The sequence below is a fragment of the Anser anser genome, assembly GCF_964211835.1.
Source record: "Anser anser genome assembly, chromosome: 5".
In the NCBI taxonomy this organism is placed as follows: domain Eukaryota; kingdom Metazoa; phylum Chordata; class Aves; order Anseriformes; family Anatidae; genus Anser; species Anser anser.
In genome coordinates, this window is record NC_139725.1 from 7,988,284 (window position 1) to 8,007,929 (window position 19,646).

The following is a 19,646-nucleotide window of genomic DNA, read 5'->3' on the forward strand; positions in this document are numbered from 1 at the left end:
AAGAGCCTAGAGGAGGTCTGATTCTTCCTACAAGCCCTTCCCAAATGTTGATGTTGGTTGTAATAGGAAATACATTCTAACGTACATTATTTTGTATACCACTGACAGAAAAAAAAATGCTGAATCTCAGACATAAATTAACTAATGTTTACACTTCAGAAACAAAATGTAATTCAATATATCCTGATTTGTTTGTATTAACAAGGAAATTCTCAGCTCTCTACAATGTGTGCAGGAGCTGCTTCAGCGAATAACCCAAACGAATATTAGAATGGAAAGTGAATTAAATGCACTGAAAGAAGAATATCAGGTCAGATTTTTCTTGATTAGACAAGCTGCTACTATCTGTTATGTATTTTTTAAGTCTAGGGCTGTTAAAGACATCTGTGTGCTTTTCAGAACTTTTGACCTCACTTCCATTGCTCCCTCAGCTCCTTAACTGTCAGCATGAACCTTGAAATGCAGTCTATGGTTTCCCTCTTTGAATTCTCCCCCTAAAGTAAATCATGGTTGCCACTCCAATCAACTATTTCTGGAGGGTAAAACCAGAATGTTTCTAAGGTTGCTTTCAAGTATTTTGAAATCAAATGATTTTATAACTTGTTTCTTTTAATTCATTTTTATGTAGGTATAAATTTCTCGTTCCTGAAAAGTACTTCAAATTTCAGAACTTCAGAGCCATAGCTTGTCCTCAATTTTGTTAGAGCAAAGAGCCTAACCAAGAATATTCCTTAGTCATTTCTTATTGTGTTGTCTGTCATATTTATGCTAAGGGTGGTAAGTAGTCATGGGATTGCAGTGTTCTTCTTTGAGATTGTAAATAAAATAAATAAAATTCTTAACAGTTTAGATTCTAAATTATACTACCAGTCAAACTGGCTAACAATGCACTGAAGATTAAGGTCATTATCTCTTCTGTTCAGATATTCCATGTTGAGTTCAGCTACAACTATTAATGGGATAATTAATAATTATCCACTGTATTTATTGATATAATTACAATTATTCTATTCTTTGCTTGGCCGTTGAGGCAAAGGTTTTGAACTAGCATCTCAGTTTCAAATTAAGCTTTCTATGTGCATGTATACTTCTGTTTCTAAGTAAACGCTTCTAATGCTAAATTGAAATTAGATTTACTTCACGTAAGCCTTAACCTTGTCTTTTTATAGATGTAAGAAGTTTGCCTTCTGCCGCAACATAAGTATGTGAATTTTGCATTTTGACTGAACAAGTGAAGTTAAAGATAAGTCTAGGTTCCTGCATTTAGTCCAGAGTGTTGGATTTTCATGACTTCAAATTCTTTGATCTGAGTGCTCTAGAACCAAGAAGAGATGCTTCTCAGCCTGGAGAATAGTCCCACTAGTTCATTATGAATCTTCAGCATTCTCCAATTCCTTTTTCTTATAATTTGCTTTACTAAAAATTTAAACATGACAAGGCACAGTTTAAGGTTACTGAAAGGTTAGTGTTAGGTTAGTTTTCTTGGCACACTAAACTTTTGACCACGATCAATCGAGGCAATTCTACAGGCATCGAGCTGTTAAAAGTAGCATGCTTTTTAGTAATCTGTTGTTTATATGTTGGCTTATTAGCAGAAACAGTGAAATAGCTGGGTTAGTTGCTATTCATATGACACTTTTTTTTGTTAGTGAGAAGGTAATGTGCATTTTATTTTAAGCTGATTGAAATGAATTTGCAAAGAAAAGCAGAGGCTTGAGATAACTGGTTTGTAACCTTACCAATGATGATTTTCATAATAGAGGGGCCCTTGAGGAATCTCAAGTGAATCTCATGTGTTCTGGTTCTTTCCAGATGAACTTTGGGGATTATTTTGATTTTTCAAAAATATCTGTCTCCATTTAAACAGTTGTCATAAAATATTGTTGCTTTTCACAGCTACTCATTTTGCTGATGGTTTGAGACAGGGTGTTAGCTGCTTATTTTGCCTCATCATTTTTAAAGCAAGAAATGGAACTTATAAATAGGGAGCTTACTATACAACTTGAATGCTCTACCCACTTTTCCGTTGATTTGAGAGCTGTTGCTTTTGTTTTTACTGATTCTAGAATCTGAATATGATGAGTAGGTTGTGAAGGTCACATTTTATTCCTATGCTCTATCCTACATTCCTGTCATATTTATGAACCTTTGAGTCATTGTACAGTACTATGGAATTTTTTTTTCTTTTACTCACAGAAAAATAATTCTACTTAGTTTTTGGGCTTGAGATGACTGAATACTTGCAAAGTAACATTCAAGTAAGATCATATCGGCCTTTTTCATTTATCTGTGGATACACAGTGCTAGGATACAAAAGTGTCTGAGAGTTCAGAAAAGCAAGCTAAAGTTCCTTAGTGAATGACAGAATATATGAGAATGCAAGGAATTCAGGTATTCCTCTCTATACAGTTGTCTTTAACATATATTATTCTATTCATCAGCTACTCCCAAGGTTTCTTCTTTATATAGCCTGGAATAAATAGGCAGCTGATATTTCTTCCTATCTAAATAATAGATTATTTGGTCAAATGGAAGAAGAAAGCTTACTCTGCAAACTGTATCTCAACACAGAGACAACTGTGTTCTATCTATTTGTGTAAGATATTATCAAAGCAGATGTACCTATTTGAGGTGGACTTGCTTCTATTAGTCTTGTTTGCAACCAAAGAGAAAGCAGAGTCTTGTCTAGGAAGGGATGGTGTGAAGGTCTTTTGATAAATATGTTCTTGAATCACAGGACTAATACATACGTAACTTTCAGTTCCACTAATTCCACAAGCCACGTGTAAACCCAGTGTGGACTTAACTAAGATGATCATGCTGACTCTGGCATAGGCAAGTTCAGCTTTGCAAAAGTGCTGGGGCAATATGTACATGCAGTAAAGATCCATCCACCGGTCATTACAACGTCTCTCATTTTTTCAGGATTACTTAGCATTCTAATTACTGAATACTTTCACTCAGTATCCCTCAAAATCAGGAAACTTCCTCTTCTTGGTCTCCAAAGCAAAAATATTCTTATTATATTGATTGATTGATCGATGTATTTATAATGGATTTGGCTTTATTTTGTACTGCACACCTATCTCCGTAAATTTCAACAACACTGTATTGTTACACTGTAACAACACTGTATTATTGAGATGATGAGGATGCTATGTTTATTTTCAGAAGATGCACTTTATCTGTTGATATTTCTACAAAGGATCTTCAGGATTTTAAGTGTTTACAGTTAGTTAATGTTAACCCTACACCTACAGGTGTTATTCTGATGTCCATACTGCTTCTAATTACGTCTGTGATGATTATAAGAAAGTACTTTGGACAGTTTAATTTGAAACTATTGTTATTTCAAAAATATTTCAGTAGGATAGGGTTAACTGAGAGGGCCCAATATTGAGTAGGTATCTTAGTGATTTCTTATGCTAAATGGGCAAACCTAAGGTTTGTTTTGGGAGTGGAGATTTTCAAGGAAAGTTTAGGTGAGGCAGCAACTCTTCTTTTTTCAGTCAGGTACTGTAATTTACTGCTTGTTTTGTCGTAAGAGCTGTGCTGTGAATAACCGTTACATTCCACCTCAGAGGAGGTTGAATTTGAGCCACATTTATCTCGAAGGATTAAAGAAACCTTTATTTAGAGAAGTAGAGGAGGTTTATCAAAGAAAGGAGATCTTAGACTCCAGGTTTGTAGAACTGCATGAAAGGTGCTACATCTGTGTGCAATTACACAGACAATGTATTGTTGAATTGTCTCACCCTTTTAATTACATAATCTGTTGGAGAAAATTCATTACTTTATTATGAATAACTTTTTCCTTGTGTATAAAAATGCAAGGTAGTCTTCATTTTCCTAGTGTTATACCTGTAAAATATATTTATGTTAATAGTATAGATTAATTCAAATAAGCATTTTTAAATTGTTGGTAAGTGAGTCAAGAAGTGGACCCACCTTCAGTTGAAAGATTAAGTAAAAAGGAATTGCTTTAGAGTAATGCCCTCATATCTTAACATTTTTCATGTGGACTTTCAAAAAAGCTCAGCAGAATCATAAATATATAGCTGGTCATATAGCTACATGCAGTAATGTTTACATTATCAAATATATGTGTCATCTATATAGTAGGTAATGGATGCAGTATGTCCTTTATCTTTCATATTGTTTGCTATAAAAGTGTGATAGGATAAAAATTCCAACAATACCTGAGATGTGTCAGAAGTTACTGTTGATTTACACAAGTGCTTTAATTTGGCACAGTAAAGCTGAAACATTTAAACAAAAAATGTTGCAAGTACAACTAAGATACTATAAAAACTTTATATTACTCTTATTTTAATGCACACTTAGTCTGTTTCAGTGATGTAATATAAATTAAAGGTTAATCAGATATTGGAACGTGAAGAGTTTATTATATAGCTGTTTTAGAGTTTGAAGCTTACACAGTTTGTAGGCTAAGTTAATAAAAAAATTAGGAAGAAAAAGTGATCAGAAAAATATTTTCTTTGGCTATACACTAGTTTTTTCTCTAAGTACTTTCTTTAAGGTCTAGATTGTGCTACATTTCTCATCTCTGGACTTTATATTACTTTTTCAGCACATTAAAACTTATGCAGTGAAACTGAATAATGGCAAGTGTTTTTATACCCTTTTATAGCCATTTCTTTTTTCATAACCTCCCCCTGTTTCCTGTTAGCTAAACTATAAGCACCTTTCTGTTAATTTATGAAAATTATTGTTGAGATAGCACATTATCACTGATCTGTATGGCACTTTCAGCATGTTAGAAGCAAAGGTCCAAGCAACATAAAACACATCAAAATTCATTAATGTGGTATTGATTATTTTTTGGATAATTAATTTTATTGCAGACCCTTGAAAGAGATAATGAGCTGCAAAGGGAGAAGGCAAAGGAAAATGAAGAAAAGTTCCTTAATCTTCAGAATGAGCATGAGAAAGCACTGAGAACTTGGAAAAAAGATGTAGGTTTATTAAATTAAATGTTATAGTATTAAAAGATTTTTGAAATAGCCATCAAGCATTTCAGGTAATTCCTAAAAGCCAAGAAAATATTACAGAAATACTACAATAAAAACAACCAATTCCTTTTCTAATAATGCAGACTCATCTAGAAATGAATATTTTTAAAAGGTAGATTTAGGAGAAATGTTGAATTCTGTACTATGAAAGATTAGGGCAGTTCTATAAAACAAGAGTCCCAGGGTATTAGGTGCTGTCCACTTAAAGAATATTCCAGAATTACACAATTGCCATTACCTAGATGTAGAAGCTGATATAGCTTTTTAACTTACATTGATTGAATTTTATATATTTTTCAGAATAATTTTATACACAATTTATTCAGAGAATACCAGCACTTCTAGGCTGCACTCTTGTACCCTGAAAAAACTATTGGTAGTAAACTGTTATATCCTCTGGTGAGGAAAGGAGGGAAAACAAACAAAAAACAACGTATGTTGATTAAAGTGGCACATACTGAAGGTAATTCTGAAGGGCCATATGCCCACAGACTTGGGGGGTGGGCAAAAAGCAATCTCAGACTGAATCGGGTAGAGATGCTGAAAGCTTGCATTGAAGTGGGAAGTCCTCATTTGAAAGGAATTCTTTAACAAGGAGTATGGAGTGAAAGGAGATTAAAAAAGGTAAAACCCTGTATATCCTCTCAGTGAATTCACCTCTGCATACACCTAAACGATAGTTTGTCTTCAACATTTGGCATCTTTTCTATGCTTTCATTATTTTTAAAGAATACTTCAGTAATTGCTAACTATTTAAGAATAAAGTATTTTAGCTGTAAAAATGGTGTGCAATAATAAATGTATGTGCACAAGTGAGTAATACTTCTTCAATAAGACATGGTCTGTTTTGCGTGTGGAAATTAGATTCTAGCAGCATGTGTTTAATAGCCTCTTTTGTCTTTTATTTCTACATACTTGGCATCTACTGCCAGAAGGGATTTGAAGGGACTGATTGTATCAGCGAGGCTGTGGGGAAATCTTAGGCCTGTTGTCCTAACTCCTTGAGCGCAGCCACTACGGACATGACTGCAGCCTTGAGTCTACAAAATACCTGCGCTGTTCTGATGCTCACTGCTTTGAGGAGAAAAGATTCCATCTTACTAATTTCTAGCAGAGGCTTATACCATAGTTTCTTGTATAGACATGGAAATTGGCCCTGTTTATTTCTCAGGAAAGTTTCTATCTTCTCTTTAGAAGATACCTCCCCACCCCAAATCTTTCTACTGTGCCTAACTAGAAATTTGGACTTTTAATTTCTTAAAGCCTAGCATCATGATGGATAACATTAACATTACACACTGCTCTGAAAATATTTGTTAATGAAATAACCAACACTTCTACAGAAATACCTTTACTTGAGGCTATTTACAGAAGTAGTTCCATGCAAATTACTTGTTATAGTTCCTTGAAAATGTAGATAGAGAATGAATATTGACTAGCATGTTTATCTTTGAGCAGGAAAAAAAAAGCTACAAATACAAATCCTACCTTTTTGAGAGTTACAACCTGAAGTAAATGATGAACAAAGCCCAAATTAAAAAAAAAAAGAAAAAAGAGAGATGATAATATGATTAAAATCTTGGTGTGAATGAAAAGTTTCAAAATTGTCTTATTTTCTGCATTCCTCAGCATCTATACTTTCTTCTAAGTTGTTGATACTGCTGTAACATGCGGTTTTTCATATTTGAACATGCAGAAAAGATTTACGCATGTGTGTTTTCTGCTTTGTTATAGGAGGCAAATATGAGAAGAGAGATAGCCACTATTAAAAACGAGCTGAATTCCCTTAAGGGGGATCAAGGACATCTTGAAGATTATCCTCCTCCTCGGGGAAACCAGCATGCTGAGCAAGTGGAAAGTCTGCAGGTAAGTGTATCTAATAGCTGCAGTACTTTGCATTTCTTCCTAAAAATAAATTAATTAACCTTAGAGAATGAGAGACATGACAGTTTTTCTAGTCTGGCTCTTGTGTCCACTGATCTCCCCTTGACATTACTTAAGCCTAAAAATTTCTCTGATGTAGCCAATGATCCAAGACCCCATTAAAATTTACTGTACCCAGAAAAAGTTTCCCTTTCTTCTAGAGGACACTTTTACCACAGAAACTTGGGATGTTCATTACTTTAGTAAATACATGCATTACATTATTTAAGATAATTGCTATCTATCTTTCCTAAATCATATTTCACAAATGTATTTTGCATAGGTGCTTTTCAAATGCTATGTGTAGATCCACTGCCCCTTTACATGCATGCAAGTTCCCTGTAATTGTGGAAGTTCAAATCGACTTCTACTCAGAGGAACAAATTTCAGCCTATGTAACATGGGACAGATCAGAATTTTCATCTTATCAACAAATAGATAATCTAAGGCCTTTAATTTTAGTTCAAACAAACTAAACAGCCTTTATTTTGCTTCTTCTGTTTAAGAATCAAAGGCATAGTGACAAGTGACAAGTTACGCAGGAGGTAGATGGCTGGTTTACGCAGTGCAGCTTGAAATGAATTTAGCTTGTGCTGCTGCGTGAGCCAAGTCCACGTTCAGTTCTATATTCAGGGCACGTATGAGAAGTCAGCAGGTGATAAGGTTCATGAAGATGGTCTTTTGGAGCGAAAGGATAAACACTTAGCACTATAGCTATGTGTTAGCTCCCACTTAAACTGGATTGCAAATTTATATTCCGGTCTTTTGTAAGACTGAAAAATATAGAGTCATAAGCTATAAGAAGCTATCTGTGTGTGTTGAGTATAATCTGTTGTTTGGTTGAGCATTGACTATATCTCTTTTCCATTCATTTTTACGTTGAGATAATGGTTTATCCTTCACAGAAGGGAAAACTCATTTTGAGTATCTATGATTTTTGCTTTCAGTGTTAGGAAGACACCGGGTAAAAACTTACTGATGTTGTTGTTGTTTTTTCAGAACTAGGCTGTGAATTGGCAGTGAAAATGACAAACTTAAAAAAAAAAAAAAAAAAAAAAAAAGGATTTAGAAGAACAAATGAATTTCTTCACGATACATGTATGCTATGTTTATAGCACACATCCATACATATACACACATCTGGTGTGTGATTAATAATGCATTGGAAATTAGACTTGATGTGAGTACTCATCATGCAATAACTGTATGAATTCTACAAGGTATAATGTAGAATTATAGGATGGAGTTGTGTAACTTTGAAAAAACATTTTTTCTGAACTAAAATGAAATATAAATTGTTTAAGATGTAGAAACAAAGCATGCTATTAGCCATTTATGAGAAACAGTACTTGTGCTTACTAAAAAAATCCCATGTGTTTGAAGGTAGATAAGCTTGAAGCATCTGCTTAAAAATGGAAAAAATAAATAAATGGAGGTGTCATCTAAATATTTATCTTTACCTAGCCTACACTGAATTGCCATACTGCTTTGTGTGGCATGATCATAAGATTTCAAAAGCTTGACAGGTTAGGCTGAGTGAAATCCACAGTGGAACACTGCCAAGAAATTAGAGAATATGCAGCAGATTGTATTGATCATCCTAATTTGTAGTATTTCATCTTGTATTAGTAATGAGGTAGTGTCTTGTATAACATAAAAGGGCAGCATTGTCGGCTATGTTTAGATAGCATTGGCTATGGTTTAGATGAAGGAAGCATTGCAAGAATATAAAAATGTATTTATTTTTACACCTAGTACCATCTGAAGTCCCTGTGATTATTTGTGGGGCATGAAATTTCACATGTATGTAAACTTAATACTAATCACCTGTGGAACAGGAATTAAGCAAAAACCTTCTTTTAAAGAAAAGTACAATGTCAGACCTCATTTCAGAGCCACGTTCGTACCTGAATAATTACACCTACGTTGACTTATGCATTGCAATTTAGTTAAACTAAATGTGAACCATGGTAAAGTTAAATATAACTTGTAGTGCAGTTGTGTACCACTACAGAACAGGGCTACACCTAGCAGCAGGCTATTTTTATTACTGTGCTCGTAATACATGCTGGGAGATCTGGTTTTGAGAAAGCTTTCAATTTCATACCATGAAATATGTTGTTGAGGGAAAAGTCATCTTAGGTAGATGTATGTTGTGTAGATGTATTTTACTAACTTACAGGGGGAGAGAAATAAAATCGAGATTTGGAGTTTTGATGTTTAGGCATCTTACACATTATTTTTGAAAGGATGAACAGGTGTTTGAAGTTCACAGAAACTAGGTGTAGTCAGCCCTTCAGAAAATCTGGAGAGGAATCATGCAGTCTTTCTCCCTTTCTAAGAACATCTTATCAGGTTTGTTTCAGATCCATTCAACAGTTCAGCCCATACCAACAAATGGGGTAGGTTATGTTGCGGTAGTTCTATACCTGTACAAAACGAAGTTATGTGGGGTTGTTTTTTGTTTCTGTCTAAAGAAACAGCTCTTAGAAGCAGTAGGGTATGAAAAGACTATAGCTTTTATGAAAGAAAGAGTAAGTTTCTAGTATTTGTATTTGAAAAGAAAAGCTTTAAAATGTGATGCCAAGGCTGCATATAACCAAGAAGCAGAACCAACTAATTAAAAGATTAAAAAACAAAAAAGATTTAATATTTATGATTTCAAGTTAGAGTCTTTACAGGGGAGATGATTTACCCCACCCCCACCCAAAAAGAGGAAAAAAATCAAACAAATTGAAGGTGGAGTATTTGGCAAAGAAAACTGATTTCAGTTCCTCATCATTTGCCATGACTCCTCCCTTCCCCAAATCAGCAAAGCTGGGAGCATCAAGATGTTTCTGTGACCTGTAGAAAATCGTTTCCTGCAGATTTGTGTTGTACATCATCTACTACCACACCACTGCAATAATCCTATTTTTCACCTCTGCCTATGCACCTCCCCACATTTTACAATATACTTTGTCCTCCCCAGAGATCCGATGCAAAGCACAGCTCTTGTAACTCCCTCCCACATGCCAGCCTTCCTTCTGCAACACCTCCAGCCACCCAAGTATCTTCAGCTTCTTCTCTTGTCTTTTATGGACTAAGCAGTGCCCCTGCTCCCTCCCACAGCTACCAACTTTTATCTGAGCCAGCATGTGCTCCTGCCTTCAGCTGTCAAGAACAGAACAGATAAACGATGTCTTGTCTTTTCCCTTTTTCTTTTTTTTTTTTTTGTGTGTGTGTGTATGTGGAAGGAGGGAGGGAGGGAGGAGGGCTAGGCGAGTGGATGCATTGTTTTTTTTTGTTTAGGGTGTTTCTTCAGTTCAGCTTCCAGTTGTCACAGAACTTCATGGAATTTAACATCTTTCAGGCTTCTACTCCTGTTGAGTTCAATTGTTCAGGTTCAAAATCCAGCTGAGAGGGAATGAGAAATGAGCAGTTTAATAAAGTGAAAATTCATAAGTCATATTTGCCTATGAAACAGTTAAAAATCCCACGTGGTTTGTTGGAAGAAGAAAAAAGTGTTAATGTGTGTATGCATGTGTTTGAGTGTAATTAGCAATTATGCAGGTTTTTTCCACGTGTAATTACTGAGCAGGTCACTGATCTAGCCTGCAAACAGAGGGAGTAATCCAGTCAGTAGATGTTGAAAACATCTTCCTTCCTCTGAAAAACTGTCAATCAGTGTAAATTTTTTTTTTTCCTGTGGACTGTAATATAGTAGGGCCTAATTTCTTTCCTGCCTTTCTAGGGTGCTGACCTGTCTCTCTTTTTTTTTTTTTTTCCTTCCCATTTACATTAACTTTGTGTATTTCAGGAGAATGGTCTTTGGCTTTCATCAGAATAGTAAAGACTAATTCAGGTCTTGAATTTAAATTTAATCAGAGACTCTAGTAGTTTATTAAACTATGTATAATTTTTTCCCCCTTATGCTAGAGTGGTCAAGAACCATCAAAATACAGTGAAATGCAGACTACTCAGAAGGAAAACGAGAGTATGCAATCTATACGAAGAAAAGACAGTATTCTTGGACATGAAGATGAAATTGAAGTAAAAAACTCCTTAAACATTGAGGAATTACAGATAGAACAAAGTAATAAGATTACGCTGATAGTAGAGATAAGTAATATTGTTGATAAAAAGATAACTATTTACATTACAGTATATGGTAAGAGAATGCTTGAGTCCTGAATCAAATATTTTTTCTACTAACGACAGTTAAATTCTTGGTGTCAGTAATGCTAATCTGTAGTAAATTCACAAGGCTGTGAACGAAAGTACAGTACTTCTGGTGGCTGCCCTGGGACATAAAGTAAGATCTGTGTATTGTCACTCCTCAAGCTGTTGCAATACCTTCTCCTGTATGCTAGTTAAGAAGTGAGTAAGGGTTAAGAAGAACTATGTATTTAAAAGTGTATGGAAGCAAAAACAAGGAAAAACTTCCCCTTTCCCATAAAACAATGAAAATGTGCACAAGAGTGCTTGCACTGCACCTGACAGTGAAGGTCTGTTCATGGGGAATAATATTTTAATACACACACAATACTTTCCTATACAAAGTACATTATAACTCCACTAAGTAATTTTTTGAAGCCTAAAGAAAATGTACTTAAGTCTTTAATGCTTCGTTTCTAAAATTGTAACAAAGATAAGTGGAAATTTAAAAGATTCTTGACTGTAAAATTATTGCTTTAAAGGATCACTGCTCATAGCATCCAGGCGTATTTTTCAGAAAACACCTTTCTGATATGGAAATGCTTTAGTTATTCCTCACTGGCTCACTGCCATCAAGTTGTAGCAGATTGCTTTTGGTATGAACATAGTTGCTTAATTGGGTTTGACTTCTGTTTTGGTTTTTATTAGCTAGAAATGCCACTTCCAAAAAACAAAGACAAATAGTCGCACTAGTAGACCACTGACAAACTTTGTTAGATACACATGGGTTGATTAAGTGTGTTATAGTTTCATAATGAAGACCCCTTTCAACAAGGCTGGCAAATACCAATTGGGAAATATTTCAATATATATTCAATATAATCCATGACTAAACTGTACGGAATGTTAATATATTTTCTGTTTGAACAGGCTATAAATATTTTGCAAATTACAATAATATTTATCTTCAGTAATTTTTTGCTTTATTTGTATGTGTTTTAAAATATTGCTCTAATGTAAGAAAAATCTGTATTGATACTAATCTTGAATCTATATTTTGGAAGCTTTAAACTGTGAAAACAATGCTTTATTTAACCTCTTCATCATCTATTGCTAACTAGAGAATACACTTTAACAGATTTACAAGTTCTTGAAAACAGTTTTAAGGATGAAATTAATGTTGCTAGCCGTTATGAAGAAAAGCAAAGGGAGGTTTCTCCCAGGAATACCCTCTGCACAGATACTGATTTAATTACCCAAGGACGGACCTCGGAAATACGTGTCACTGAGTGCAAAGAAGCAGAAAATCTAGAAACTACATATAGAATGTTACTGGAGGAAAGCAATGCAAAATTAGAACAAAAGCTACAGGACAGCACTGATCCAGTGGCAGCATGCCACACAGAAACAAGAAAGGTATTTTTAGACAGCACTGACACAGTTTTCTATGAGAAAAATGCAAGTCAAGACACCAATTCTAGTAAGCAAGAATTGTATAACACTACACATGAATCAATTTGTACTGAGGCAGACAAACAATCAAATACTATAGAGCACAACAGTGCCCTTATGCCTGAAGCATCTGAAAAAGAGTCTGAAGCAGTTATCTGCATTGAGAAGAATGTTGTGTGTGAGAGAATGACTGATAATCATCAAGCAAAAGAATTCAATTTTGGCATCCTTCCTTATGCTAAGGAGAATTCTCAGACAGAATACCAGAAATGTAGCTTGCTGGACAGTGATAATTATGTAGGTAACAGATTACATAGAACAGAAAAAAACTTGTTAAAGGTGAGTGGTTTACATAGAGATAAATTTCCTTTTAAACAGACGCATGTAGATGCTGAAGACAGAAATTACGATGACAAAGACAGAAACATGAACAGAAATAGTGCACTAAGGAGTACTGGTATTCCAGCCACTGATGCTCAAAATATACCCTCTGTTTGTTGTGATAATGCAAGTGCCAGTGCTGCTGCAAAAGAACACAGCAGTAATATGCCTGTTTCAGGTACTTCAAATTTATGCCCTGAAACAGTAGATAGAGGAATAAATGTGGATGACAGGCACAGCAAACAAACTGAACAAGGCAGTACTGAGCAATCAGGAGGTGATACAAATACATGCACTCCGAATGCTGAAGCTGTATCTCCAGTAAAGGCTGCTGATCTTGAAATAACTGTTCATAAAGTCCCAACAGATGGAATTAGTACAGATAAACTTTTTCTGTGTGAAAAACGTAATGATGATATTCAGATACAGTTCATCAAAAATGGACATTCCCTGGAGATTAATGATAATTCAATAAATAATACATTGTTAAAAGAGAAAAAAGGATCGCTGCACAGTACAGATCCAGGAAGGAAGTTTGCTGAGGGTCACCTGAAAGAATCATGCTCTTTACCCAGGAGAACATCTGGAAATTTAGTAAATGTAAGTGGAAGGTCATCCTTTGATCTTTCAACTTCAGATAAAAAAGCTGAGAAAACTCCAGTACACTTCAATTTTTTAGACCTTGGTTCTTGTTCAAGAGTAAATCAAATGAGAAGTCAAGTTACATGGACTTCAGCTTCCAAAGAACCTCCTGTTTTGAAAGAGAAACTACCATGCCTAGTGGAAAACAGAAAGGTTATTTCAAAAGCACCGTGTCAAAGTCCCAATGAAAATGTTGCCAAGAGAGAAAAAGGACTAGGTAAGAAAAAAGTATGTTTTGAAGTATGTATTGACTAGGTTTTAAAAAAATAACCAAAATGTGTTTTTTTTTTTTCTGCATTTAAGTAGTGTAGCATTAGAAAACATGTTGTCATTTTTGTGGAAAAAAAAACACACAACAAAACAAAAAAAAAACAACTGATAGATGAAAGATAACCTGAGAAATCTCATAGTATAAATGCAGCTAAGTAGCTTTTTTTTTATTTAATCAATTTAAATAACTTGATTAAATCAACTTTTTCTCCTATTTGCCTTAGTGAAAGAAAAGCAGTGCAATGACAAACGGAATTTTATAGGCATTTGTAACCCTAATGTGGTGTGTATTTATATACTTTATTGTGTATCTTCAAATCAGATGGACACTCAGAACCATCCGAATGAGTGAAAGATTATTCTCTGAAGCTTTGTAAATCACAGTAGGCTGTTGGGAGTTCTCAATGAGGTTTTTCATCTTTTGTTGTTGACACTTGGTGATTACTTGCTGAGCAATATTTTGCCTTCATAAAAATAAACATTTTATTCCACATTTATACATCATTACTGAAATGCAGGAAGAACTATATTTTAGTTTTTTTTTGCAATAAGATTACTTGCTAGATTACTCCTGTATTTATTTACTAAAAGTGCCATTTTAAAACTCAATCTCTTACCAAAGTAATAAAAACATTACTATATCCACAGTAAAATGACTTCAAAATGTTTGTAGATATTCCTCTACTTCAGCAACTGGATAGAATAAAAGGTATTTTAAGCATTGCCTTCCTTTCTCAAAATAAAGCTTGTATGTGGATTCTATACTTAACGCATACATGCTGTAAGCTTGAAAAAACAGATAATCTGTTAGCCTCTGGAACAAATTAAAGCCCCACTTTTGTTGAAAAAATGGTGTTTTGGTTGCTTAGATGTTTTCCAAAAGAGCTAGGCCTGCAATGTAGGGTGTTTGTATCTATTTCAGGTTTTGCTGATGTAGTGCTTTGTACTTCGCCCCTTCAGTGTATGAACAGAATGGAACCCAACGCCTTAGTTTTGCAGCCAGTGGCAGTGAGATGGAAAACCATCCGTCTGTTTTCCTAATATTGTTCACATATTATGATTTCAAGTTTATAGGTTATTTTGTTTCTGTAGTTGGCCTCTTGCATGTGTTTATTTCTATACACACAATTATTTGAAGTTCAGTTTCAGATGAGCCTCTGTCACTAAAATAAAAGTAGCAAGGTAGCAGTATCCTAATCTCAGATGGCACATTATTTTTATTAATGTGAATTTCAATAGTAGTTTCAAGAAAATAAATGCACTGTTGTGATGTTCTTTCTGGAAGAAGGGCTTGCCCTATTTGAAGTTCTTCCATGCATCATTCCTCCTTTTCTTGTCAGACACCTTTTTGTATGCAAAGTGGAGTAATTCCAAGAAGTGAGTCTGACAAGTTCATCCAAAGGAGCCAGTAGGGATTTGAATATGACTCTAATAGCACAAATGAGTTGCCTAGTGACCAGTACAGTCACCAGACCTCTTTAATTCTGGCCAAACTTCCCAGCTGAGGATCTTGGGCTGTGTTCCAGATCTGCCTCTCCCTCTTGTCATACTGCCTAATTTATATAGGTCCCTACTTCTGCTTGCTGGCCTCTCTGAATCCTGCACCTCTTGGAGAGCAGAAAATCTTACTGACAGGGCACCTAAGAATTAATCATTGTGGTACACTTAGTACTGCAATTTCCAAGATATATTGTGTATTTTTTTCAAAATATTTTCCCAGATGGGAAGAGCATTGGAATTTTGTAAGCCTGTCAGAGGGAATTCCTTCTACGGCCTAACCAAAATGTAAAATCTGCTATTTATACAATTCTGGTTCTAGGGAGCAGCTATGCCATGCTGAGTAGAGAAACGAATAGGGAATGGTCAGAATCTTCCTGGGAAGACACTGAAAAAGAAATCAAACACAAACCCCAAACCCTTTTCCTCTCTCCCCACCTGCTTCTGCTCCTGCTCCCGTTAATCCTCCACTCCCCTCTCTCAAAAAAAAAAAAAAAAAAAATTAAAATCAACTATATTGCACAAACTTGAGGTAAAATAAATTTTTATAGCAAAGTAGTGATTTTACTGTTATACCAGTAATTGACAGGCATCTGTGTAGTGACAAAACAGCTACTGTTTGCATTATGAGTGATTTTGGAAGTACGCGTGTGTTTTCATCCTGCAGCTAGTTTGATAGCGGTTTCAACAGAGTCTGCTGGTAGTACATAAAGCCCCCGCAGGACTGGAGCCTTATACTCTGCTACATTTCATCTGCTTATCTTTCCTTTTTACCTTTAGTAGATAACTATAGCCTGATTACATGAAATCAGGTGTATCTATTTACTAGAAGACTCCTTATTTAAAAGATATTTTTTGTCTGTCTAAACACCTTTGTATTTAGAATGTCTTTATTTCAAGTCATCCGTAATATGATGTTGGGATGGCAGCAATTATGTATCTTATTATCATTATCAGAAGGTGGGTCTTTAAAGATGTGCTGTTTGAGAAAAGGTATCTTCAGTTAGAATATTAAGCATACATACGTGTTTTCTATAAATTGCAATTTTCATGTCATTAACTTGATAGGTGAAAATGACACAGAACAACTTTAATCAAAATAGAACCATACCTCATCTTTAGAGACAAAGTAGATGCAGAAGTATGTGAAATTAAAATAATAATAATAAAAAAGTAAGAGTCTGCAACAGAGGTTTGGTGAATTAAAACAAAAATCCTTGAGTGGTGTGTCTCTTTTTTCTTTTTTTTTTTTTTTTTTTTTTAAGATCAGAGGTAAACCAGAAATTTAGTTGCTTTACAATTAGTGCCTAGAGACTAAATTGCAGTTGTTACCATTTCCGTTTTGTCAATCAGGTTCTATCAGTTCTAACAGAGCTGCCGACACTTTGAGTACCTCTAGTATCCACCGAGACCCCCAGGGAGACCCTAGTGAGGAATGGAATGCTACAGCAAAGACTTTTTATGATTCTTCTTTTCCCACAGAACACGTAAGTCAATTAAAAATATTGCAGACCAGACCTCAGTGAGCTAATTCCACAGATATTTGTACAACTGTACGCATCTGGATACTTTAAGACTGAGTCAATCTCCAAAATAATATCAAAAGGGCAACAAGGCACCATTTTTCACAATTAAGGTTGATAGAAAGCAGCAGGAAAAAGTCACAGCATATGAATCAAACAGATGCTAACCAGCCTGTTTGGGAGGGGAAGAAGTGGGTAGTTCATTGTGTACCTTAATAAAAATCATCACCTAAAGTAGTAAAAGTAGGAGTTTAAATAAAAGGGGGGGGTGGAGGGAAGTATCATGTGGAAGTATAAAAACATTCTTTCCTTTATTACTTGATAGGAACATCTTATTTAAAAGAATCAGCTAAAAATTCAGCGTACCTACAAATGAGACCCTATCAGTTTATTCCACGACAGCAATTATATAGTGCCATATTTTATGTTATCTTACTGATTAGCATGATATTATACAAATGTGTAAAAGCGGATAATTAAAAAGAAAGCATTTTCTTTCCCACTAAGACAAGTTTGTTCAGAATGATGCTACCAGTGGCTCATACTGCACTTTTAGATCTGTTAAACTCTCCTACTGTGTGGAGCTTGAACAGTTTTAATTGCTGTATTAGGGTTAGACCTAATACTAAACATAATATTCAAGAGTGATACAATAATTTACAACTGCAATTGACCTTCCTCTCCAGAAGAGGTTCTAGAAGAGTTTCTCAGGTAGTTACGGCTGCGTCTTCTGGGTGAGGTTTGAGATTAGGGTGTATAGTGTTTGCAGGTGACAAAGTTGGCTGACTTCAGGAGACTTAATCGGTTCTCTTTAGTGCTACTAGCATTCATGTTCTCTGAAATTAGGAAGTAAAGAGTAATGTTGGTCAACTTTCACAATAAGACTACATTTGGGAATGACAATGAGGTGGATTTTTCGGAGAATACCAAACACTATGGTGATACTTACCATGTCTCCTGCGTTTGCTCATTGAGGTGGAGCCAGGAACCGATCAGTTAAAGCTCTTACTCAGGAATTAAAACTCTTGCTCTTCCTTGCTTGTTTCTCCCTCACTCTCAGCTGAGAACTTTTGGTAAGGAGTAGACTAAGCATCTAATTTACAGCTAGTAAGAAGTTGTATTTCATTTTCTGATTGTTGTTATTATCTTTTTGTCATCTACAAATTAAAGCTCTTCATGTGCAGGCTAAGTAAAAGCTGAGACAGACAAGAACAGTTTCTTGCTGATTTGACCTTAGATTAGATTTGAAGTCTCAGCCTGTTCTGCAGTCTGCAGCCTGCTCCTTCCTTTGTTGGTGCTGTTCTAGCACCTCCTTTTCTTAAATTTTTCATTATATTTGACTGATACAAAAAAGCTTTGAGGAGATTAAACATAGGCTCAGCAGTCGTTTTTGCTGCTCAGCTGAGTTGTTCTGATTGTACATTCATCACTAGAGCAGACTTGTGCCTTCTTCCATTTGGGTAACTCCATTTAACCAAAATACAACACTAAAGCGATAGAAAATAAAAAGAAATGCTACAGATGTATTTGAAATTCTAGTAAAAACATGCAGAACTGTTTTAAATATTAGTCTGCATATGCCCGAGTCCCAAGGTAAGGATGAATCAGAGTGCTGAACTCAGTTTACACACAAGTCATTAACCACGTAGCCATACTATTCAGCAATACAAGTTTTTATGCATTTGCCATGGTATTAAAGAGAACTTACCATATTCTTCAGCATGGGCAGTAAGATGCATTGTTTTACTTATATTTCATTGTGAAAATGCTGAGGATTTTTAGTTTGACATGGATTTTTTTCTAATATTAGTCTGTGACAATGGGGTTTATATATACATATTACCTAATTGCAATTACTTCTCCAGAGGTCTAAATGTTTGGTGTCTTCAGTAAAATCCAAGTAGCATGGCATGGCTTTATTTCATTGGCAATACGACATGAGTAATACTTATATTAAAGATTTTTTTTCTCTTGGATAGTTAGCATAGCACAGATGCAGCCCCATGTGTAGTGCCACAGATTTTGACTAGTGATTTGCAGTGAAGTATCATTAATTTCTGTCTGAGGCCTTGGGAAAGTATGCGTACAGCACTGGAATTAACAGGTTGGAAGTTACTTCCTCAGTGAAACAGATTAGTTGTTGCTGAACCTAGTATCAGAACCAAAAGCATGGCAGTAACATTGTAGGTGCAACAACTTAACTGAACAATTTGCATTGTTTACAGTGTTTCAAACTTAAAGACATGCTTGTGTGCTAGGGAAGGAAAGCTTACTAATTATTAGCTCACCTAATGATATGCTGTCCCACTACACATCTTCATGCTTTTAAATTTCCTTTTATTTAAAAAAGAAAGATTTGTGCTAAGCTAAAAACAGGTCTGCTAAAACCATGGACCATGCCTTTCAATTGATTGGGGCATGAGTGCCTACTATTCAAAAATAACTGAGCAGAGTGAGGAGGCCTCACCTCACAATCCCTGTAACAGAATTACATGCAAGGTAATTAGACAAGTAGTCTCTACTGCATGCAAAGTATTAGACATCCCCTTCTACATCCCCAGCAACCACTGCAACGTTGGCCCTGTGTAATATGCTCTGTTGTGAACTTGTGCTCAGACAGGTGCCTGCTCCATGCTGGCCTCCCCAGGAACCACACACTGTTGGGTTATGGGGGTAAACTCAGCACTGCTTCCCTACTTTCTGGTCATGTGCTTGATCAGGGTATATATGAAATACTGACGAAATAATAACTGTTTGGAGAACAAGAAGATCTTCAATGTACAAAACC

General features: G+C 35.3%; 1 protein-coding gene across 8 annotated transcripts in view; it reads left to right on the plus strand.

Annotated features, from left to right (window-relative positions):
* The window catches only part of CCDC73 (coiled-coil domain containing 73), a 77,413-nt gene that overhangs the window by 56,465 nt on the left and 1,302 nt on the right, over window positions 1-19,646 (plus strand). For all 8 annotated transcript variants that reach the window (XM_083837850.1, XM_083837848.1, XM_083837849.1 and 5 more), the window contains 6 exons: window positions 206-310; window positions 4,866-4,976; window positions 6,768-6,899; window positions 10,875-11,031; window positions 12,232-13,785; window positions 16,689-16,822. In XM_083837850.1, the coding sequence (XP_083693976.1) occupies window positions 206-310; window positions 4,866-4,976; window positions 6,768-6,899; window positions 10,875-11,031; window positions 12,232-13,785; window positions 16,689-16,822 (2,193 nt within the window). The remainder of the gene's footprint in view (window positions 1-205; window positions 311-4,865; window positions 4,977-6,767; window positions 6,900-10,874; window positions 11,032-12,231; window positions 13,786-16,688; window positions 16,823-19,646) is intronic.